Below are 23,749 nucleotides of genomic sequence, written 5' to 3' on the forward strand. Positions count from 1 at the left end.
CAACTTTAAAAATGCTTGCCTCACCATTGGAATACATATGCATTACTGACCAAGTCTGTTCGTTCAAGATGGCTGGATATTTTGCTCGTCCTTTTTTATTTGTTGCGTTTTTGTGGACCGAGACAAAATTGAAATCCATAAAAACGCGAAAAAAAGAATAAGGCCAATATCCAGCCATCTTGACCGAACAGATTTGGTCAATAACGGATTTGGTAGGTTGCAAAAAATGTTCGACATAATAAGAATAAGCAATGAGTTGTTTACTTCGAGAGCCGGAAAAGAAATCAAACAGTGTTTGTAACGGAACCTCGTTACATAAATTATTTAAATCAATCAACCAATCAAAATGTTGATCTGACCGGCCGATGCCAGGCCCTTTTCCCGCCCCACCCCCAACAAAGGGAAAAGGCCCTGGGAACGAGGTTGTTTGTAACGCAATAAACCCCATGAGAGTGGTTTAATGTTTTCTTTGTTCTTCGCCTTTTTTGCACTCTCAATGGTCTTCATTGTAAAAAAAATTCATGAACTTTGTAGGTCCGCTCCACGCAATCCTTCTCTTGAGCTGGATCATGGCAGGTGTAGACATTTAAATCTCAAATCTCAATTTCCGTATTCATGCATGGTGCGTGTGATTGTACAAATAAAACAATCACTTTAAGAAGGCCGAGACATTGGGGTTTGCGGTGTTGCGGTCTTGACCTTTTTTAATGCTGTATTGCGGTGAAGAACAACTCACATTGCGGTTTTGCACTGATCTCAAAGCTTACGATGTACAATGTTTGTAATTTTAAATTGACGGTGTTCGGTAAAATAGAACATTTCCAGTGTTGCAAGTTCCAGTGTTGGAGAATAACTTCGTTAGATTTTTTAACCTGTAGTTTATTGTCGGGCAAAACTAGCTAATCTTTAGTAAACGTTGACTGATTAACCCCAGGTTGTGTTCGTTAATATCTTACTTGACCTCTGGACCACTGCAACACGCATTATGGGCCAGCCACAGACCAGCGCGTGGTAAAGATGATTGAAACCGGATCAGGTAAAACCTGTGACTATATCACACTGTCGGCGTGTTGATAATATCCCTTGCGGAGATGCGGTGTTTGTTCCGAACAAATGGGGGATCTGAATACCGCAAACAGAATAGAGTCTATTTTGTTTGCGGTGTTGTGGTATTCAGAACCCCCTATGTCCCCCTCCGTTAAAGAACTTTAACCCTGACATTAAAACTGACGTGGACGTTTGCCAGGTTTCTTGATTGCTGTTATTGTTGTTGTTGTTGTTGTTGAAAATCAAGTCTGATTTTCGCTATTGCATAAATAGCGCTCTCTACTGCGTGGATCGTGCATCATACGTATGTAATACCGCAGTTCAAAAAAAAAAAATATATGAACTTCATATATACATTGTATTACGGAGTTAGTTTGGTTTCTTTTTTTCCTTTTGACTTTTCGTTTACGCCAGTTTTTATCCATTAATTTAGAATTTTATGAGGTTTTCGAGGTCTTTATTTAAGCCGAATGAGCTGGTTACTTTACTAATCGCGTTTTGGTCTCTTGATAGTTTGGTTAGATTCACACTTCCGTGTTTACTCATTGCTTTTTAGATAGAAAATGATAGTTAAAGATTTAATTCAGGATAGGACCCCGTGTAATGAAGTTCCTTTTTGGAATAAAAGACAACTTTAGACCGTAATTCTCGATAAAGTAATCAAGACCCACGGGCAACAGTAAGCAGTAACTTAGTTTATGATTATGTCACATACTGTTTCAAAACGACACTTTACCTTTCTTTTGGTTCCTTTAATTGTCACTTGTTCTTTTCCAAAGTCGAGACTATTTTTAAATCAATGAGTAGTGTAGTAGTATTCACGTGTGGAAACGAATGCAAGGGATGTAATACACTCGGTACCCACGGATTTGCATGTATACATGTAGCATGTATTTAATTTATTGCAGTCGTTCTTTATTGGTTAAGAGTAAGACAGTGTGTAAACGACGCCAGTGAACGGTTTTCAATTTAACCGCGGTGTATTACACTATATATGTTCGCACAATACTCTGGTACTTTCTTCAAGTATAGATTCCAGTTCTCTGCTTTGATATAAGAACGTTCCAAAGAATAGGATAAGAAAGAAAGAAAGAAAGATCCTTGGTTTCATGGTCTATCGCACGTGTGTGTATCAACCCGGAAATTCGAGATTCAATTCCAGCTTCAAAAGAAACATTTGCAGCGAAAATGATTTTTCTTTTAAATTTGATATGATATTTCCTTGATATATCAATCCGCAAAGTAAACACAGTGAATTTCATTCAGGCCTACATGTATCTAGAATATAAATTTTCCTTTCGTCGGAGGGCACATTTATGCAAGTGTATTTTCTTATATTTCCTGACGAGAATTTATTACACATTCTAACAGTGAGTTGTAATTTAATCAAGTAGATAAAAAGGTCATGTGCAAGAGTGTTCACCCCAGGTTTGCAGATTTAAGATAGTGTATACGGCTACGATAATTCCTACCCTTATAAAATGAACCCAGCTGCTGGCGATACATCTGGATGTGAGCACATTTGAATGACCCCGCGGAGAAGCTATTACGGTTTAGAACTTATCACCCATCTTGTAGATCGAATCTTTGTCAAGTTAAAGAGCAATATTGATACTAAACTTGGTGCCTTTAGATTCCTTTCTAAAGTATCATTTCCGGATAAGGATATCGTATCCTTTCCGGATACCTGCGGACATCGCCTTATTTTCCCCCTAGGATTTATGATTGCTTAACCCGTAATTGATTTAGGTAAACTTTATTACTTTCCGTCCTCACAGACAACAAAGTTCTGTGGAATCCTTTCGTCTCTGTAGTACAAATGTAAATATTTCACGGAGTTTTTCTTTAGGTGACAGAATGTATCAAAGAGTTGTAATTAAGGGGGAGAAGACGTTAACTTTAACAATTTACGACGAATCGTTCTCTATTTTCATGGTTGATGGTTTAATTCTAGGTCCTTGACGGTTGAATTTTATTAGGAAGATATCAAAACTTTTTGTTTTTTAACATAAATCATTTCTCCAGTAATTTTCAGATCAAGCCTTTCTCTGGAGAAATGCATTGAGGCCTGAGTCGAAGACCGTTGACAATTGTTAGATCCAAACAATCTCTTTATTCCTGTCAGCATAGTCACAGAATCAGATGGCGAAAGAGATTAAAAAGCTGCGGAGGATTACCGTACGTGAACACAGGCTCGCGCCTGCGCTCTCTTGCTCAAAAATTAATGAAAATTGATCATGGGAAGGTTATGAAATAAATAAACCCCGTTCTGACTTTCTGCTATGTCGGCTGATAATGTCGTTGGCTGAGAGATTATCCTCAAAATTTCATATTTGCCCTCGAAGTTTCGCTTCTCGGCTAAATTTTCATTTTTCGGACAATCTCTCAGTCGCGGACATTATCAGCCGACATACAAGCCGCCCGAAGGGGTTTATTTACTAAATACCACAGGGATTTTTAACATAAAGAATTGAATGGGGGACGGTGAACGGTGTACAATTATGATAAATTCTGAATGTTTCGTTTAGTAAATAGCCGTTGCCTATCATGATAGATATATTTTAATTAACACAACTCGTGATTTACATTAATTCCTCACAACGATTTAAAGTGTAAGCTTGTCGTGATTTAAACCAGTTTTTCAGAAGAATCAGTAAGAGAGAGAAGTCGATTTTTGTATCTGTTCGCTTACCCGAATCTGCTAACCTGAAGTGAGAAACCTGTTTTTACGACCCGCCACCGAGGTAACTTTCCAGTTATGTTTTCTTGAGTTTTGCCATGAGACTAAGACTAAATTTGCGTTTGCTGATTTCCAATTACAAATGTACTTCTCTTACATTGAATAATCATTAAAGTTTGGATAATATTATACGGTTTGTGGTGGTCGTCTGAGCTGACCAGTTCCGAGTAAGGAGACAATGAAAAAAAAATGCATAAACGTTTCATATTTTGCACACCGTGCACTCTCGTACTATTCCGGTATCTATTTTATTCGTGAGCTTTTGTGCTTAAAAGATATTGGTGTGAAAAAAAAAAAAAAAAAAAAAAAAAAGATTGGAATAATTTTCAGAATTTTTAAACGGAAATATTGTAATCGTTGCAGATATAAAGTAGTAAAAATAATCTTCGTTCAATAAAATAATTTATTTATTAATTATATAAATACGATGGTCGTTGCTAGGTCAATTCCTCACGTTACTATCTTAGAGTTAGAGTTCACGTGACGAGGCGTTCACGGCTTGAGCAGATTCAAACTCGAAGGCGCGCTATAAAAAGGTTGGCTCCGCTCCTTGATTTCAGCTCAAATGAAAGAATCATGCAATATTGCGACCAACGGTCCCACCATAAGAGAAACGGTGTGCATGGAAGACACTAAAAGTATTATTTTGGGTCAAAAATTAGAATATATTGAGTCTTGTTGACTCTCGTTCCCAGAATTTAGCTTATTTTGATTTTATTTGGCACCAACACATCGCTCGGCCGTTCAAAGTGCGATCTACGGTCGACTATGCAGTCGTACAGTTGTCTTTTCAAAATTCGCACCGTGTAACTTCGGCTTACATCCCCAAGCCCCTTGTACACATCGGTTGGCTGAGCCTTCAGATTATTCCAATTGAAACTAGCGGCGTCATAAATACTGCATGCGCAATATTGTCTGTGACAATACATCTAAAGAATGAATAAGTTCGCAAGTAAATGCGATTAGCAGCCAGAATTTCACAACTCTAGTGGTTGTTCGGCAACATTCTTAGGTGTCGCTGCTTGAAGGATATTTATTGTGGAATTTGTGCGTCAAGGCTGACGGAAATAACCCTTCTATGCCCAAGAAAAAGCAGCCAACAGATCGAGCTCTTCAGTTCTCTTTCAACATAGAGCTTCCTCGAACTCAAGAGAACAGACTAGACGTCTTGGCGTCAAAGACTGAGTCAAAATGGCAAAATGCGCGTTAAATCTAACAAAAGCGACCTCAAGTACACATAATGTGGAGCTGATGGAGGCTCTTCTGTTAGCTTTTGAGGAGAAAATGGAGAGGAAAGGACTTGCATGGAGCCAACTGAGCTTATCATCAACTGGAAGCACAGCTAGTCCGGACCCCTTTCTTGTTTCTACACAATCTCTCACACGCTTTTCTTTTCCTTTAGCGTCTTCCACTCCATCTTCGCGTATTTCTTTGCCTTTCTCTGATCCTGTTTCTCCAATTTTCACTCCACATTCAGAACATACACCACAAAGAATGTAGATCACTGCGCCTTTAGCAGAGAACGACCCCATATATCTCTGCAGCGAGGGAGCTCTGCGAACTTTGCATTCTTTTTTTTGGTAACACTCTCTCCACAGTATGCTGTTATTGTGGAAAACTCATCGATTGCGATTCACTAATCTTCAATGGACAAAGTCCTGTTGTGTCCTTAACAGTTTCATGTGTATGTGGAGATTCATTCAAGTGGCTCTCCTCCTCTATTATGGAAGGATCTCCTCCAAAGTACTATGTAAATTTGAGGTAAGTACCTTTTCGTTTTCAGCGGGAAATTTTCTGAAATTCGCTCTCCCAGTATTCTTGAGTTTTGTTGTAACTGGTCACTTATCTGCCTCTCTTTTTCATAGATTGATTCATGGAGTATTGTCCTGTGGCGTGACAGAGCCACAGTACACAAGTTTCTCTCGAGTAGCCAACATTGGGTCAGAGGGAGAAAAAAGCTTTGACACAGGTTATTAATGCACTTCTCTAATGCTCCTAAACTCGTGTTGTATTTCTTCTTGCAAGCAAATGGCAGTCAACAACAGTTTACAGGAAGCCAAATGATGATCTCTCCACCAAAATACCTCAAATGGACTGAGAAGTTTCTTATTTGGTTTCTCTCTTACCTGAATTCTAAAATACCTCCTTTTTAAATTACTTCAACAGTCTTGAAAAAGTATTGTTATGCAACCATTATGAATAGGGTTTGCAATCAGTCCATGTCTGCTGCCCAGGAAGAAGTGAAAAACACCCCTGGTTATGTTGCAAATGGAGAGGTACAAGTTGGTTTCAATTTTAATTTGTCTTTGGCCACATACTTATACACCAGTCTTTGTTTTGTGTAATTGTTCTTTTCTGCAAGCCAGGATCTCTGCAAGCAATCAGTTTGATGCATGGGATCTAGTAGACTTCTGCAAAGTTCTGCTGACTAGCACATCTAAGCATACAATATCTGATATCAAATTGCAAACCCTGAGAGATTTGTGAGTACAGAAATGTGTTCAATGTTATGTTTTGATATCTACGATTTCTTCCTGTAGTGTGTTATTACAGATGCAAGGCATGATTCGAGTAGATCAGCAGCAGACATCACGGTGTAGGCCTCTTTCTACATGTATTAAGACGCTTTTAAAATCTTTGTATGATATGTTGAACCTTGATACACTCAATGCTCTTCCAAAAAATATTTTTACTTTTACTGATTCTGTTTAGAACCAAAAAAGTTTTAGGGGTCGTAAACTGGAGTAGGGCGTGGGGACGGGGAGCGTTGCGTGACTCCGGCCCGAGCAGCTGCGAAGGAGACTAGTGAAACTTCAGCAGTGAGCAGTGAAGTCCCTATGACAAAAGAGCTGCTGACTTTTCTAACTGAGACCCAAGGTATGATACATTTGCATCCTCAATAATATCCTACCATTGATGTAATATGAGTATGGAGGACAGGAAAATCTTTTAGAGTGTGACTAAAGTAATTCTACTTTTTTTTTGTTTGTTTATTTATTTCTCATGTGAACTTCTGCATGAAGAACAGTCCACTCAGTGAGAAAGAATTCCATGCTAACCTGCTGATTGTTGCTGACCATTATCAGGTAATTTGAATGACTGTTTATTGAGAGAATGCGTAGTAGTCATAAGGTACAAATAGTTTTTCTCAGGCTACACCTTCAAAAGAACGATTTCACGAAACCAAAATTATTACTATTAATTTTTGTTGTTATGAACACATTGTGTTATGTAATTCCAACAAGACATAGCATAATTCATGAACTCAAAGATTACAGAATTTTCTGTAAAAATGGAAAACCAGAAGCATTATACTTACTATTATTAATAGTGATCTATTAATTTGTTTTTCTATAATTTTCTTTATTTATGACTCAGGGAAATCATGTCAATTGCCATGCGAAGTCACGGTGCAAGCAGAATGGCTACGTAATGAGCAAAAGGTTTTAACTAAACCTGAAGCTGTAGCTGCATATAGGAAAGCCATTACGGGCACCTCAATATATAGAGATGCATAAATTATGATTACAAGCGGTCAATTAATTAGCACATGCCACTGTATGTCTTTGTTTCTTTGCATGAAAAAGTTTGCCTTTTCCAAATTAGCCATGTTACAGTAAAGGATTTGAAAGAGCTGCAAAAAATGCATGTTCCAGTTACAGAAAAAGCCACTCCAAATCTGTTACCTTCTGCAGTGTAGGGAAACATACTGGATTGAATCTCTCCATTCAGTGATGCTCATTTATGCTGCTAAGCAGATCCATTATGGGAATGACACCTACAACATGCACATGGAACTAGGCTTTCTTGATTGGGTAAAAGACTTGTGCTGTTGTTAATTCTGCACAATTGCTTTGGCACTTTTTGAATGCTATGCTTACTCTTTCTTATTGACTTATTTCTCTTGCAGAATGAAAATGTGAATAGAGAAGTATTGTCTCAGCAGATGTACCAACATGCCAGGCATCCGAATCGTCCGGCAGAGATCAGGGTGCTTACTGCAAAAACATTCAAATTTAGGGAAACCATCTGGTGTACCTTTTTTTTATCTAAATAACTAATGTCCATTCTGCTTACCAGTGATTCTGACTTCCTGTGATAACTAAATAAATGTGAGCCCAAATGTCTTCTAAAAGGTGTGAGGTAACCAGGGAAGAATAATTACAGCAACTGCTGGTACTAAGTAGTGAAGCATTCATAAGTATTAGGTATTAGTCAAGGGACTTTCCATGCAGTTTAATTGATGCTTCCAGCTCTTAATTTTCTTATGACTGTGTATGTTTCATGAACTAATATTCGATTGTTATTTATAATTGCTCTCCTTGACATGGGCATTTGTATGAGAATTTGCTTATTCCCTTGTATGCCCCATGTAAGGAATGCATGGAGGGTTAGGAAACCTTGACCTCACATCTTTTATAACACAATTGGGCATCTTTTCCCAGGCTGCATTTACTTGGTCCCCAAGCTCCACTTTTCTGGCCTGGTAAAGAGGGTCTTTCCAGAGCCTACACTTCTTTAGAGATCTTTAATAGGTCTTATAATTTTAACGACGTCGCACGAGATTCTATGTGCGCTTCTCTATACTAAAGAGCTTTTTTCAGTCGTTTATTTCACATTGGATAAAGCTTCCCAACCTTTTTTTTTTATATATATTGAGTGGCTATGGCCTTTCACTTCCATGGCAGAAGAAAGAAAAATCAGGCTTTTCGACTGACTGCTCCACGAAACGACTCCTCTACAATAGATACGCTATTGGATGGGGCATGGGATTTTTTGGCTACCAATGCAAGCTACAAAACCAGTGACCACTTTCATAAATGGCTGCCGGATTAATATTCTTTTGTTTAAATTTAAATTAACCTTTCTGGCCTAGCTTGAGATAATGTATTCTTTTGAATTTTGTACTGGAGAACGAGGCCACAAAGGCTAATTTAAATTTAAACGAAAGAATATTAATCTGGCAACCATTTATGAAAGTGGTCTATGTGGGGCTAATTTCTTCTGGGTATTTCTGAGAGAGCCATTAATGATTATCAATATTCAGAAGATGTACTTAAACAGTCCGTGCCACTTAAATATATAAATCTTGTCTGTAAAACACAAAGTTGATTTTTTTAATACTAAAAAAGAGGTGTGGCAGCTACGTAACATTAAATGTCTTGGAGTTGACTTAAGGTTACCCAAGCTCAGTTTCTTAGATGATAATGTTGACAAGTTTGTTAAAAGTTTAGACATTGGTCATGTCAAACAGATCTCAGGGGCATCAGGTGTTTCTGATTATTGATTTGCGCATGAGAGTTCCCCATCTTTCTTGTAAGCTTGTCTGGTTCAATGAAAATGAAAATCATTTAATTTGTCAGTTCTCAGATGATGGAGCTCCTGAAACAAATGAGCTGACAATGTCAATTGGAAGTATGGTGTGCTGGAACTTTGGTGATCAAGTGTAAGTGTAAAAGAGAAAGATCAAATAATGCATAACCTCTGGAAGCAGCTCACTGAAGAGATGAAAATGTTTGAAGGTAATGTTTTTACTGTTTGTGATAAAGGGTGCACTGTTGAATTTCAGCCAGGAGCAGGCATGTCCTGACAGAGCTGGGCAGCTAGTGAACTCAACCAGGCAGCTACATATCCTTCCTCAAATGCAAATGTTCATAAAGGAAACATGAACACTAAGGGGAGTAGTTTTGGAATGGGTAAAGATGACACCTGGAAACCTTACACTAAGGAAATGAGAACCTCTAATACTGAAAAGGTAAACAACGATTTTCTTGCCTCTCTTCCTTAAAACCTTTCAGAAAAAAAATTGAAATTCCAGAAAGTTACAGTTCATGGCTGAAAATGGCATCCAACAGTTTGATCTTCCTTGGATTGGGCATTTTCCAGACAAGTTAAGGCCAGAACCCATGCATTGTAAGATCAATGCCTTGCAACATTATATTGATCTCCTGTACTTAGAGACCATGGAAAGAGGAAAATTTGATCCTTTTGTTTCTGCTCTGGGAGCACCTATACGGAATAGAGACTCTTTTGAGGGTTTCTGGTAAAGACAGTGTTGGGGAGCGTGCTAGGAAGCAGGAGATGTTACAGAAGTCAGAGGTGGACCTAAAGCAATACCTGCAGAAGAGAAGTTTTCCTCATGTAAGGCATACATCACCACGTGGGGGGGGGGGGGTGTGAACTGGGATACTGGACTTCAAGAGTAAAAGAACATTTTAGTGATGAAGCTAGAACAGGTATAACAAGTTACCAGTTAGGCTTAATGGCAATGAAGCCATTGCATTGGCTTGATATTACCATTATCATAGGTGAGTATCTGAAGAATGCAGGGGGACTTTTTAATAGAATAGAGACCAATTCTGCCCAGGTTGCAGAAATGGAAGAAATGTGTAGTATGTATTTTAACTTGATGTCTTTACTTTTTTCATCCAGTTGAACGGAAGTTGCATAAGCACACAGGAGATGCTTTCAGAGGTGATGCAATGCGAAAGTTGCATAAGCACGTGTAGGCTAGATCACGAGGTTGTAACAGGAGACGCGTGGGAGATGATAAATTAGTTTTTGTGTGTGAGAGCAGAAATTAAGAGAGACATTGTGAAAACTAGGAGGAGAATAAAACAGGATTTGTTAAGGACAATTTTCGAGTACGTGAGTTATAGTGTACCCCATGAGTTTGGTACATTTGTTGTGTTAATGTCACAACATGGACAGTTGGATATGCCATTCCCTATCATGCAAATTTGGTGTTTACAAGGTATAGGGTGGGTTATGGCATTGTCTCTTTGCAGGCTAAAGAGGGCAAACATTCTGGAGTGAGGGAAGATTTGACCAGTCAAATGTAAGCACCACCACTGGTAAATGGTGGCAAATAATTATGTTCGCTCATTTTACCTCCCAGAACATCAATTCAAATTCAATAGCTTTTGTAAATTTGAGTCTTTTCCAAATCCTTCTCGATCATAGCGCAGCACGTAAAATGAGGTTGTTACCCTTTGATGGTTTACTGAATAAATAATTTGAAGCGGCGTAGTTTGCGTGACAACAATAATTGACTCGCCGCCTCAACTTTGAAGCACGCGACCATCCTCGGGAATTTTCTCGAAGTGCCGCTTCTTGAGAAAATTCTCTCCCTTAAATCTCGCCGAAATTTTCTCTGCTGTGTCGAGCCTTAGGAAACTGAGCGCGATTTTCTCACCATTCTTGGTCTCTTATCCCGTAGTTAGGTTTAGTTTCTGCAAAACGAACCCTCATTACGCATTGTTTCTCCAGAGAATACTTAATCTTAGTATTCCAAAACCGGTTTCCTTTCTCTGTTTCATCCTCCATGCCGAAATGCCTTTAATATAGTTTGTTTGATGCGTTCGCACTGTCATTATTTGCCGCTACTCTTGGAGAGGACTTTACTTTTCGTGCCAACTGCCGCTGACGATTTCTGCGCCAGCGCGCATCAGAGTTGCTGGAGGAAAACCCCAGGCAACTGACCATCATTTGCTTGGGTGCTAGGAATTCATCTACAATGACTGATCTGCGGCTCAATATTCATGATTTCCATGCCCCATATCGTGAGCCACCTCTGCCGGATCTGCTATGATTCCAGTGTGTTCTATTTTAAATTTGTCTTTTAGGAAGGCCTTCTGCTTAGCATTAAAATGGGAAGCCTTTCTCGAAAATCGCAATGCCCAGCTCTGCGGTAACGCCTGAATTATTTACTCTGCAATCGCAGAAGTGGCAATATAGGGCTGTGCACTTCATCCTTCCTGATATTTTTCAAAGGCATCTTTGCCTTGTCGAGAGGCGAGTGCCTTTCCTCTGTAAATATGCACTTGCCGTACTGTATACGCCGTAACTCTTTGCAGTGGTGCTGAAAAGCACTCACGCATCCTTGAACTCAAAAAGAAACAAAGATCGGCGTGTTTGTTGGCGATGGATGGAACTTCTCTTCTTAAACGATATCTTCTGTCTTTTCTTGAAGAGGAGACTGCTTTTTTGTCAAACAAAAGGATGTCTTAGAATTTTCCAAAAGAAAAGTAACTGTCGGGAAAGGCTGAATCCCTCTCTGAACCCATCAGTTTGAGCAAAAAAAAAAAAGAGAGGATAAAAAGATGGCCATAAAAAATAAATATAAATAACGCGCGTGAGAAATTAACATTTGGTAAAAGTGAGCAAGAATTATAAGGAAAGAATGCCAGTGTTTGTGGTAACTGACGTGTGCTTTGCAATTGTGGCCCAGGACATGGGGGTCCGCATGTCGTGTAATCTGAGAGAAGCAGAAGGCAGTTCACGACAGCATTTCGTGAAGCGAATGCGCAATCTATGTTTGGCGCTAATGCATGGTATGTACAAATTCATTAACAATACTCAAATTAAAGTGTAAATATGGCAAACATATTGATTTGATGGTTGGTTACCAGTTTCAAATTGTATCCGTATCGTACAGGACGATTTTGCATTTGGCTTGTTTTGTCTGGGAAATAACAGCTAACATTTTAAATATCAGGTAACCTGAGCAACAGAAACAACGGAAGTTGAACTAAATCAGCTTTCTATCCAGTGTTAAAACGATTTTTCACCCCACAACGGTCTCATGTCTTTTCTGTGTTACTTTTGTCTGTGGTCCTAAAAAATTTCGTACTCTTGAGTAGCCCAAATATTTTATTGGATCTTTGTGAATAAGAAGCCTTGTTCTTTTCCTGGATTAACTTGGTATAACCCCAGGCCATATCCCAAGATGCTATTTACCCTCTCAATTTTCCCATTTCTTTGTCCGCTTATATGAGTGGAATAATGAAAATTACAAAAATTGTCCAAAAACTTAGTTCGCGACAATTGGACAGATAACACTTCAGACTGTTCGTAAATACGTGTTCTTTCCATTGAGAAAATCGTTGGTCACATTTTCCAGTTTGTTTATTCTCAAGCGACGTTCAAATTGTGGGTTGTCTGGACCTATACTAGTGAACTCTGAAATGAAAGCCACCAAACCGATTTTCCCGCCGTTCGCGTAAAATAAAAATGTCATGGAACTTAAAGCATTTTGTCTAAAAATAGTTCATCGAGACCTATATTCTGGCAAGGCTTGGGGACTTTCGACTTTTTTATATTGCACACCTCCAGGCGATATTTAGTGTTGGCCGCTCTAAAGTAATTAAATTTAATTTGATCTGCGAACAAATTCGGCCAAAGTCGCTCACCATGTAAAAGTTTGTTTTGAGTGATGCTATTTTATTACTTTCTTTGTATTTATATCCGAAGTTATAAGCTCAATTTCTTAAAAAAAGAAAAAGGCTTCTTCCTGTTCAATGTTGCGCACTTTTCTCATCCACGAAATATTTCTATCAGATTTGAAAAACAATTTCAACTAAAAGACTTGGAAAAATGACAAAGTAGAAACAACACACCAGACCCCAATTGCACCCTAATTCTAGCCCATCCCTTAATCCAGTTTAACAGAAATATAGACAACAGTAAACAGTCTAATTCAAGTACGGCTATAAGAAACCGGATGTCTCTATAAAGGCCTTAAAGAATCCGTGGGGGTTCGTGAGATATCTAACACCATCCAGTAGTTTGTGATAATGTGCAGAGAAAAGAGCTGAGGTGTTCACCACTGGTATTTTGTTGCTTCATTGAGCTGAAGAAACGTGGTTCGTGGTTCCAAAGTACGTCTTGAACATCTTTTTCAGATCAACAAAATTTGTAAATCTCGCGTATACCGTGATAATGTTTCATAGACGCTTGGAGAGAAATTAGGGGACACATTTTCAATTAGTCGTTTACACCTATTAGTAGTTTAGGGCGCCTATCTGGTGATTCACTTTGGTCCCACGTATGATCATAGCATTCCGACTCATAGCCACTCTTATACACCCATTGCTAGGTTTCCATTGGTCTATCATTGATTGACACACGTCATAACTCGGTAACAATTTGGACAGACAGGTCATTGACTTTGATCCGAAAAAATGTAAGGATGCTATGACTTGATTAAAATTTGATGGACAGATAATCATGAGACAGTTACAACGCCTGCTGGCATTCCGTATTTTCCCCCGGTTTGTATGCTCTATGGTTCATTTTTCCCGAGAAATGGGAATGTTCAGGAGCATGGTGTTGCGTTTTTGAATACCCTTTTCGTTCGGTTTTTTTCTGATAATTTTTTGTAAAATGGGAGATTTAATTATTTCTCTTCGAATCATTGTCATTGAATTGCGCCGATTATCGTTGTTATTTTCCTCACTTGCGGAATTTTGTATAGAATTTAAAACACTTTCGTCACTGCTAGTGATCACACTCGCGCGTTACAATTTATTTTTAATTAAGATTTGAACTAAAGTAAACATTTTTATTGAGAAAAAAGCTATCGCATGTTTATACCTCAAATGGACAATTGTTTATTTTTAGAGAATTTTGAATATTCATGAACTGAGTGATCACCATCCAAACTATTCTCATTTTGTTGGAGTGGAATGAATTATTCACATCCCATCATAGGGTTTAGGCGGAAACAAACCTCTTTTATTCTCGATTTTTTTTTTACACGATACGAATGCTAATGACATCTTGAAATCACTTTTACCATTGGAAGCATGAGTCACCCTCTTGCGTTTTATTGTTTCCATTGTTTGTCTGATGTTTGACTGTTAGGGTCTTTATTTTGATTTTGATATGGGTTATCAAAGAGTTAAGGGTGTGAGTGACCGCAATAACCCAGGTTCGAATCCTGGTCACGACAATTTTTTTTTCTTTTATTCTAAAATCAAGGTTTTTTTTAATATTCATTTTCTCTTGAAATCATTTTCCCTAAGAGAGGATTAAACACCATCTTAGGTTTTATTATTTTTATTGTTTTTACACCATCTTAGATGACCTTAATTTTTTCAAATTATGAAAAATCACGCCCCTATAACCTACGTAATTTAACCCTAAACCAGGATTTATTCAACGCTTTTAATTCCTACATCTCTCATACATTTCCTTCTAGTTTTCAAGTGTGGATACTCTATTGTCCTATGGTATGGGTAGTTGCGTGATACTGTGTATCATTCATAAGAAACACTCATATTTCGTCTACTACTTTGGTTTCTAGAGTGCTCTTATTATTTTCAAGTTCTTCGCTCTAAAGACCTTGTATGACAACGTGTTGTGTGACAAATAACCGTCTTTTGTGAAATATGCAAAAATCTTGCATGTCTATTCTTGTTTACCAAACTTGCGTTTTAAACGAGACTCATTTTTTAAACGTAAAAGTCATGCGTCCTGAATAACCTGCACCACATGCGTGCAAAAACCTTTTCGGACTCTTATAAATACAACTTCTGCTCACAGTCTTAGTCGGTTAGATTAGTATGTATAACCCACGATACCCAAATGCGTAATATAGGGTCCATTCTCTTTTCCCTGTGTTGTGTGACAGTAAACATTACGTCTACGACAAGAGTGTGTTGGAGTTAATCCCTCCACCATCTTAGATAATTTTGTTCCCATGGTACTTTTTTGTACCATTATTTTTTAAAATGATATGCGTATAAAACACTACACACGAGCCGACGTGAAATCTAACCCTAAAACCCTAGATCCTAACCCTAATCCTAAACCCTAGACCCTAATCTTAACCCTAAACCCTAGACCTTAATCCTCAGTGCTTTCGCTCAGGTATGTAAGGGATGATGTTTTCACTCAGTTTTGTTGGGGATCCAAATCCGCTTAGAGGGCGGATTTGGACCGGGAGATCCACAGAATATTGACCATGATTGGGTCATTTCCGCCAGACAGTTGGGTCACTTGCATTTATTGGGTCATTTTCGCTAATGGCCACATGTCAGGTTCTGCTGTTTAAGAAAGTAAATGTCATTTGAAATGACTGGGTCATCTGAAATAGTTAGGTCACTGGAACCACTTTGGTCCTTTGAGGCAATTCAGTCATTTGAGGCAGTTGGATCATTCGAGGCAGTTGGCTTTAAATGACTACCTGGGTTATTAGAGGCAGTTGGGTCACTTAAAATAAAAGAAACAAAAAGCCATTTACTATAGTAAATGGCTTTTTCTTTACTATCTTATTGAATATAAATTATTTTTTTATTGGACAGGAAATGAAATTATTTCCTAAAGACAGAGTTCTCAATCGTATGTAGATCGGGAGTCGAAATAGAATCCAGTGCAGGTGGAGTGTTCATGGAGATGACCGATGTACTTGTATTTTGGTTTAAAGCCTGCCTTTGTTCAACTTCCTTCTAAGAATGGCTGCTTCAAGATACAACTCCTACTTTTTATAGCAAACAGCATCTCAGTGAGCTATACTACAAGTACCCGAAGTTAATATTTGCATCACATCCAAGACAGCTTTATTGAGAGCTTCGAACTAAGGCTTCTTGTCCCTCTTTGCTTCATAGACTATTCAGGAAATGATTATTTTATTGAAAATATTTACTCTCTATGATCTTTTCGGATGCTCATTACCATACAGAACAACGAGTAAAATAACGATGTGAGCTCTGTTCGTTTGACCCGACCCTGTTTTGAACTGTTGCAAGATATCCATATAATGTCGCCTTAACGTCTAAGTTTAAGCGAGAAAGCTTTCTTTTAATGAAGCATTATGCGGTATTTCTCTGGCTTATTGGAAACTTATCGCAGAAAAACTTGTGAAGGGCGAAATTTACCAGTGCAGTTGACTTGGTAAAGAGACTAATCAGGAAAGAGGGGAGTGGTCTAAAGGAAATGCTTTCCCAGCATTCTTCTCTTTACAACTGTTTTCTTTGATAGTGTATGTAACGAACAGCAAATTTTCCTGGTCAAATGCATTTTTTATAGAGAATGTCCTAATCCAAGGGTTAATCAAGCTTTATTGGGATGTAGAAACCACACTCTTAAACGCCTGTTTTTTTTTTTCTGGCAAAGAGGGTCAGTTTGGCAAGAAAGTTTTTTAATGTAGGAAAGAAATGAAAGCTACATAGGTGATGACTAACACCCGATGTTGAACTGAAGTGGCTAGAGGTGGGGACAAAGGAAAGGCAAAATTTGTACCCGCCTTGCAACTGTTTTCATTTGGAGCTAATGTATCGCTGCTGTGATCTGCTGCTATTCTTAACAATACGAGTTGGATTCGAAGCATTCATTACACTTGTATTTTAGAATACTCCAAAATATTCCAGAATATTCCGTTCTTTGCATGGGTAGAGAGTCATAGTGGTGCATTTCAGAAACCCCTCCCCCTTCTTTTTAGCTGATAAATTGTTGCCCTGATCTCCTAGTATTCTCACAAATGCGATATGCATTAGACGCGTTCCTTGCACAAATATAAGACTCCAAACTTACAGCCACTGCAGCTGGGTGTTGTTACTGAAAATGTCTGATGGTAATTTCTTCAACTTGTTGTTATACAAGTTCCTACCAAAAATAAATTAAATGTAGGATCAATTGCATGGTTTTCGACAACAAAGTTCAGAATTAAAGTATGCTTGAAAAAGTTGTATTTTTTTTTAACCTACTGTCATAAGGGGCTAAAGTATGCACGTTATCAAGCTAATGTTGTCCAAGAAGTCTTCTTTTCTTTTTGGTTTGACATCTAAAGTCCCCGGAGAGGATAAAAAAACTATAATCTGGGAATAACCTAAATGAGGCACACTGGGGTATGAGGCGCCAAAGTGGACAAAAATATGAGGCGCCAAAATGGACTAAAATGCCGTTTAGCAATTTTTCTTTCCAATTACATAAATATGTTCTAAACTCAAGATTTTTGTCCTCAGTTTACATATTAGATCCTAACTTAGTGAAATATTTATACTCTTTTTCACATTTATTTTCTAAACTCTTCAGTTGCATTCTAATTGCAAAGAAAATGCGTTACAAGTACAGAAAAAAATTATTCTAATTGAAATGTGTTTTAGATGTTCTAATGTTCTTCTTACATTCTATTTTAAAAAATAAAGTATTATAATAATGTTATTTTCATGCAAAGTTAGAAAATAACTCTTCACATTAGAATGATAAATTAGGCCCGGTTCAAACGCCGATCTTTTCATGAGCCGAACCTAATTCCTTGAATTAAGTACATGAAAAGATCGGCGTCTGAATCAATTTGGAACAGCTAATTCAATTTGGAACGGCTCACACGTTCTTCCCGGCTGGCTTGGCCGAGAATTTCGCCTGTAGAACGCCTTTGGAACGGCTTTAATTTAGACGCCGTACTTTTCATGTGCCGATCCTAGTGCATAAATTGTTGTAATGTGTTTTACAAGCAGTTTGACTGGTTTTACTGGAACTGAATTTGGAACGGCCGAAAAGAACGGCGTCTGAATCAGCAGGCGTATTTTTGTTAGTTTGGGTCGGTCCAAATTCGAATTTAGTTCGGCTCATGAAAAGTTCGGCGTCTGAACCGGGCCTTTATCCTATTATCAGTCAGAAAATACATAGCCATTGCAAAAAATACTTTCAAATTAGTATGCGAATTATTCTCAGTTGAATTTTTTCGTGCTAATTAGAGCACGCTTCTAGTTAACATGCAAATTTATGCTACACAAAGCGGTTTTGGGCAAGGGTATCACGGACGCTGATGTAATTGACATTTCCCCCTTTTTGTGCTAATTTTAAAGCTTTGAATTGAAGACTATTTAGAAAAGCTACGATATGCCTTTATACCGTCGAGGAAGAGGCGACATAGGGATAACTAGAGATATTCTTAGAAAATACTCAAGCAGTTCTCGGTCAAATTGCTGGCTTCAGTGAACAATGAGAGACCCAGAATACAAACCTGGACGACTTAGAAAACGCTGTTGATCGAGTGAGCGAGATCTGTACAACGTTTGGCGTTCTTCCACAGAGTGTACCACTAACAGCGCTGCAAATAATTCAGTCTATTTACCTCATTATTTCGCGCACCCACCAGTGCTGCACGTGCTGACCTCTGCTCCTCAATGCACCTAGCGTGCGACTCTGGCCAATATTGGCCAATATTGGGAGTAAAGCGATTTCACTGATTGAACGACAGCTGTAAGGTTGCTCTCTGAAATCTTAGTAAAACCGTCCGTTTCGAGTCTGTTACGAAAAATAATGTTGCGTGACATACATGACCTTCTGGAAGGTTCGCGAAAGGTCATGGCCTGTTAATTTTAGTCAATTATGTAATCGTTTCTAAAATTGGTATATTTTATAATGTTGCTATAATTAGACCTTTTTTAGAAAGTTCTAGAATTTTATAGAGTAAGTATATAAGTAGGACAGGTTAGATTAAGTTTCAACCAAGTTTTCACAAGCGAAGGGAGTTGGTCGTGATCAGTCAAATGTGACGAGGCAGTGTTTGTTGAATTTGGCGGAGGCCGTGAGTATTTTCAAGTTTATGTTTATTGAAGTTAGCGGAGGCCGTGAGTATTTTCAAGTTTAGCGAAGTTGGGGGAGGCAGTGAGTATTTCTCAATGGTAGTCTGGAAAATCTGGAATCCGGAATTCCACTGGACTTCTGCCGGAATCCTGCAGGAAGTTTTCAACGCCTGTTATTTTATTTAAAACGACTCCGATGATGTTCCGAAGAGTGTAGAAACTCCAGAAATACTCAGATGACTAACCCGAAGATTATTCCATGGTTTCCGAAGTTACCTGGAGAGCTCTGATATTTTGAGGGATCGTTTTTTCAATTCTTCTTCTTCTTTTTTCAAGATTTTTCCGAAGAGTGTACGAGCTCCAAATGTGTACTCCGAGGATTAACCGATAAATATCTGAGGGTCTCCGAAGTTACCCGAAGATCCTCGAAGAACAATCAAACCCCAGATTAATTTTTTTTTATCTATTTTTTAAATTTTATCGTTTGTTTATCCATAATTATTTACTTATCTATTTCAACGCCCGTGAAACTAAATAATAAACAGCAAATCATGCGTCAAATTATAGGTTAACATGGTCAGCGTCCTTATAATCCAGATCTCGATCATTCATTACAAGGGTACAAAGAAAATATAACAATGCCTAAGTCAGTCTGCCATTTATTCAATTTCAATTCCGGGAAAGCACTGCTTAACGAAAGTGATAAGCTCTTCCGTTAGAGACAGGCCTTCCTCAGTCCTCCTCAACAGACCTTGCAGGTTTTCTGTCGGACTATCGACAGACTATCGACCGACTGTCGACCGACTATCGACCGACTGTCGACCGACTATCGACTATCGACCGACTGTCGACCGACATGTCGGTCGCCATGTCGGTCGCCATGTCGGCCGACACTCCCTATAGTAACATTGATCCTTCCAGCTTACCTTTTCGAAGAGCGTACAAGCTCCGGATATAGAAAAAGGATATAGAATATAGACATAGATATAAGAATATAGACATAGATATAAGAATATAGACATAGATATACGAATATAGACATAGGAAAAGGAACTTTCCCAGAATCCCTACAATATAGGGCGAGGGCCAAAATAAGAGCGGACGAGGATTTCAAAAAAGAGATCAAAAAAGCAAATCCGTAACAACGCGGAGCAAGAAACAGTAAAGGCGATCATGTGCTTCCATGAACATGAATTCGGTGGTTTTAAGACCAGGTGGTTTTAAATAACGAAAAGAAAACGAGCCAAACGGCCGGAACACTGAACACTAAGAACTGCAGTACGATCGAATCAGCGCGCGTGGCGCAAGCTGAAAGCAATCAAGACAATGTAACGATCGAGACAGTCAAAAACATAGCTGTTAATCTACAGGAAGAAGTCGATTAGTTGGGCAGTATGATGAAAAGATTAGAAACCGTGGAGAATAAAGAATTTGAAAAGTAAACACGTGTATTCTCTGACTCCCAATACAAACATTGGGCCAAAAAACGAATTTAAAAAGCCAAGCGGCTAGCAACTAACAAGCGCAGGGAGCGCAGAGAAGTCAGACGCCAAACACGTTCAATTATCAAAATAGAGGCGAACAAAACGCACATAAAAAAACTTCTCAAATAAAGAACTTACAAACGACCAGATTAATTTAATGGCAAAAGGGCTTAAATTCATTGCAACACCCGTTACAAAACAAGAACAGAACAGACAACAACTATTGCGTGACTTTGATCAGTTCGCAAGGAGAATGCGTCTGATTTACATATTCCGAGAGAAGGACAAAAAAACCCATCCCTGCCATGTCAAATCTGCATGGATACCACCAGTACAAAAATCAGTCGCCCTTGAAAGCTATTTAGAAGAGGTTAAAAGTGACCTTTCAGAAATAGAAATTACAAAGCTAAAAGATAATTTGCTTCCGGTCGAACGCAAAGCGCTCAGGGCCTTGAAACGACTCTGAGATAAACCTCAAAAAGGCCGACAAAGGAACAACAACCGTAGTCATTAACAAACGCGACAAAATTTAAGAATGCCAAACTCTACTAGATAACAAAGATAACTACAGGCCTCTTGCATCACCCATGGTTAAAGAGACGGACCATAAGGTCAGACAACTTATTGCAGACCTCTACAACGGTAATCATATAGACGTCATGACTATAAAATGGCTTTGTCAAACCCCAAATCCGCCTCGAATTCCAGAATTCTACACCCTAACAAAAATACACAAACCTTCCCCGGTCAGCAGACCGATAGTGCCAGGGTGTGATGGTCCTGTCATCATTTGTCGACAAACTCCTTCAGGCGATAGCACAAAAACAAAAGTCGTATCTTAAGGATACTACAGACTTTGTCAATTTCATAGAAAATAGGAAAGTCCTGGAGAACGTAATACTTGTTTCAATGGACGTTACGAGCTTATATACAAATATGCCACAAGAAGAGGGAATGGACACTGTATGCAGAGCATGCGAAGTATTCTACAGAAACAGAACTCCTATCCCTACACAACGACTAAAACTAGTGCCTAGGCCAATTCTCCAAGAAAATTCTTTCCAGTTTAATGGAAAGCACTACCTTTAAACACATGGTGCGGCCATGGGCACAAAAATGGCAGTCGCCATTTCTAATATTTTCATGAACAAGGTAGAGACAGAAATCCTTGACAAAAGCCTTTTCAAACCGTTTGTTTGGAAACGTTATGCATAGACGACATCTTCTCGCTAAGGAGTACAAACAAAGCAACAATAGAGCGTTTCATCGAAAAAGCAAACAATCATCATCCAACAATAAAATTTACGCCGGAAATTTCCGATAAGGAAACAACATTCCTGAACACCTGCCTCTACAAAGGCGAACGATTCGAAAAAGACGCAATCCTTGATGTGCGTACTCATTTTAAACAAACTTAGACATTTCAGTATACACATTATAGTTCCTGTCACCCACAAGGAGTTAAAAAAGGCTTCATAAAAGGGGAGGCCCCCAGACTTCTCAGAACAAACTCCTCTCAAACAATATTTGAGGAGAAAATTGTAAATTTCAAAGCGCATTTGCTAAAGAGAGGCTACCCAGAGGACCTCATTAACACAACCCTCTCAGAGGTGTATTTCAAAAACGAGAAACTAGCTCTTCAACAGAAACAGAAGACGAACCAATGAGTCTTGCCTTTTGTTACATAATACCAACCATCAGGGCCAAACCTAAAGTAAATTCTCATGAGAAACTGGCATTTAATAGAAACACAATCACTACTGAGCGAAATATAAAATAAATCTGCCCCTCGTATCTTACAAAAGAGGACGGTCGCTCAAAGACATACTCGTGAGGGCCAAACTTTGAATAGGTTATTCTAAACGCGCGCTGGGGAGTCGTGTAGGCCTGTCGAGCCCATTTTACATTGATACATAATTGGGTAGGCTGCGTTGGAAACTAGTAGTTACAATTGTGATTGCGTTACGCGGAAATACCATATTCGTTGATTTTGGTTCGAATTGCAATGAACGTGATCGGAAAGAGTGACGTAGCGGATATATTTGTCAGTTTTAGAAATCACTCTCTTAATTAGATCAGACATGTTAACTTCATTGTTCTCTGCGATGGACATGACCTTAAACCTTGCCTGGTCATGTCATTAGTGGCTAGCATCAACCAATCAGATTGTTTAGAATCAAGTATCAAAAAGGCGTTCTCTCCGTTTAGTTGTCAGAGTAGCTCTTTGCACACCCGTTGTAACAGAGTGAATACCTGCAAAGAATAAAACAGTTAAACTCAGTCGACTCTGCAGATTGAGATCAGATCGTTAGGGTTAGATCCTCAGTAAACGAGGCAAAGGTTTACGAAAGCTGGAATACGAACAAATGAATTGTTCTCAAGGTTGAGATTGTCCTCATAAAACGTGCCTTCGCGCTACTAGAACTCGGGGTTAAAAAACAAGCCTTCAAAAATTCAGGGCTCTCCGGGTAATCATCGAATCCGGAAACCATCCGAAAACCATCGAATAATATCCGGGTAACCTCGGAGACCTTCGGATAGTTGTCGGTTAATCCTCGAAGTACACTCATACACTCTTCCAAAAAGACTTGAAAAAAGAAAAAAGAAGAATTATTCGTTCCTTTATTAGTAGCCGAATAGACTACTAATACTGTAATATTACTACTATTACTACTGTAATAGTCTATTATACGGTGTGTCCAAGTGCCATATTGACAAATTGCAGAGAAATCAAAACGCAGCCGCCAGACTTGTTGTTATGCAGGGCAAATTTTGCCACATTACATCGGTACTCCATCAGCTGCATTGGCTTCCTGTCTCATTTCGTATTAATTTTAAGGTTCTGCTTTTAACTTTCAAAGCCATTCGCAAATCCGCAGCGTCCTATATCGATGATCTTTTCAAAATGAAGCCTTTAAATTCAAGATATGGACTGCGTTCTAATGACGGAATACTACTGTCTTACTCGAATTTAAAAACTTTAAAAACCCTAGGCGACCGTGCTTTCGTTGCTTCGGCGCCGAAACTCTGGAATGATTAACCTTCGGAAATTAGAATGGCTAAATCTGTCGACACTTTTAAAAAACTCCTAAACACGCATTTTTTTTAGTAAGGGTTTTTATTCTTAGTTAGCTCAGCTTTTAACATTTTATACTACACATGAT

General features: G+C 38.6%; 2 protein-coding genes and 1 pseudogene across 3 annotated transcripts; all 3 read left to right on the forward strand.

The window, feature by feature from the left end:
* Positions 1-4,700: 4,700 nt before the first annotated feature.
* LOC148737834 (uncharacterized) lies at positions 4,701-6,730 on the forward strand. 2 transcript variants are annotated; one of them, XM_088749836.1, is made up of 5 exons: positions 4,702-5,548; positions 5,653-5,756; positions 5,954-6,063; positions 6,328-6,383; positions 6,500-6,730. In XM_088749836.1, the coding sequence occupies exons 1-5, from the start codon at positions 5,511-5,513 to the stop codon at positions 6,591-6,593; spliced, it is 402 nt and encodes a 133-aa protein (XP_088605962.1). In that variant the 5' UTR covers positions 4,702-5,510; the 3' UTR covers positions 6,594-6,730. The 2 variants fall into 2 exon arrangements, with proteins under 2 accessions (XP_088605963.1, XP_088605962.1); XM_088749837.1 differs by lacking the exon at positions 6,328-6,383 and having other exon boundaries at positions 4,701-5,548.
* Positions 6,731-6,820: 90 nt separating this feature from the next.
* LOC148737835 (uncharacterized) lies at positions 6,821-10,424 on the forward strand. The gene is made up of 2 exons (XM_088751322.1): positions 6,821-9,233; positions 9,357-10,424. Exons 1-2 carry the CDS (start codon positions 9,031-9,033, stop codon positions 9,454-9,456), a joined length of 303 nt encoding a protein of 100 aa, XP_088607448.1. The 5' UTR covers positions 6,821-9,030; the 3' UTR covers positions 9,457-10,424.
* Positions 10,425-17,400: 6,976 nt separating this feature from the next.
* LOC148737836 (uncharacterized) lies at positions 17,401-22,659 on the forward strand (annotated as a pseudogene).
* Positions 22,660-23,749: the final 1,090 nt, after the last annotated feature.

This window comes from Stylophora pistillata, chromosome 2 (assembly GCF_964205215.1).
Source record: "Stylophora pistillata chromosome 2, jaStyPist1.2, whole genome shotgun sequence".
Lineage (NCBI taxonomy): Eukaryota > Metazoa > Cnidaria > Anthozoa > Scleractinia > Pocilloporidae > Stylophora > Stylophora pistillata.

What these genes read in the sequence shown, in the direction of transcription:
- LOC148737834 (XM_088749836.1), top strand. Translation starts at nt 5,511, where the DNA reads ATGGAAGGATCTCCTCCAAAGTACTATGTAAATTTGAG. An exon ending in AAGTACTATGTAAATTTGAG is followed by an intron (nt 5,549 to 5,652) that starts GTAAGTACCTTT and finishes TCTTTTTCATAG; the next exon opens with ATTGATTCATGGAGTATTGT. An exon ending in AGAAAAAAGCTTTGACACAG is followed by an intron (nt 5,757 to 5,953) that starts GTTATTAATGCA and finishes TTACTTCAACAG; the next exon opens with TCTTGAAAAAGTATTGTTAT.
- LOC148737835 (XM_088751322.1), top strand. Translation starts at nt 9,031, where the DNA reads ATGTCAAACAGATCTCAGGGGCATCAGGTGTTTCTGATTATTGATTTG. An exon ending in TGGAACTTTGGTGATCAAGT is followed by an intron (nt 9,234 to 9,356) that starts GTAAGTGTAAAA and finishes GTTGAATTTCAG; the next exon opens with CCAGGAGCAGGCATGTCCTG.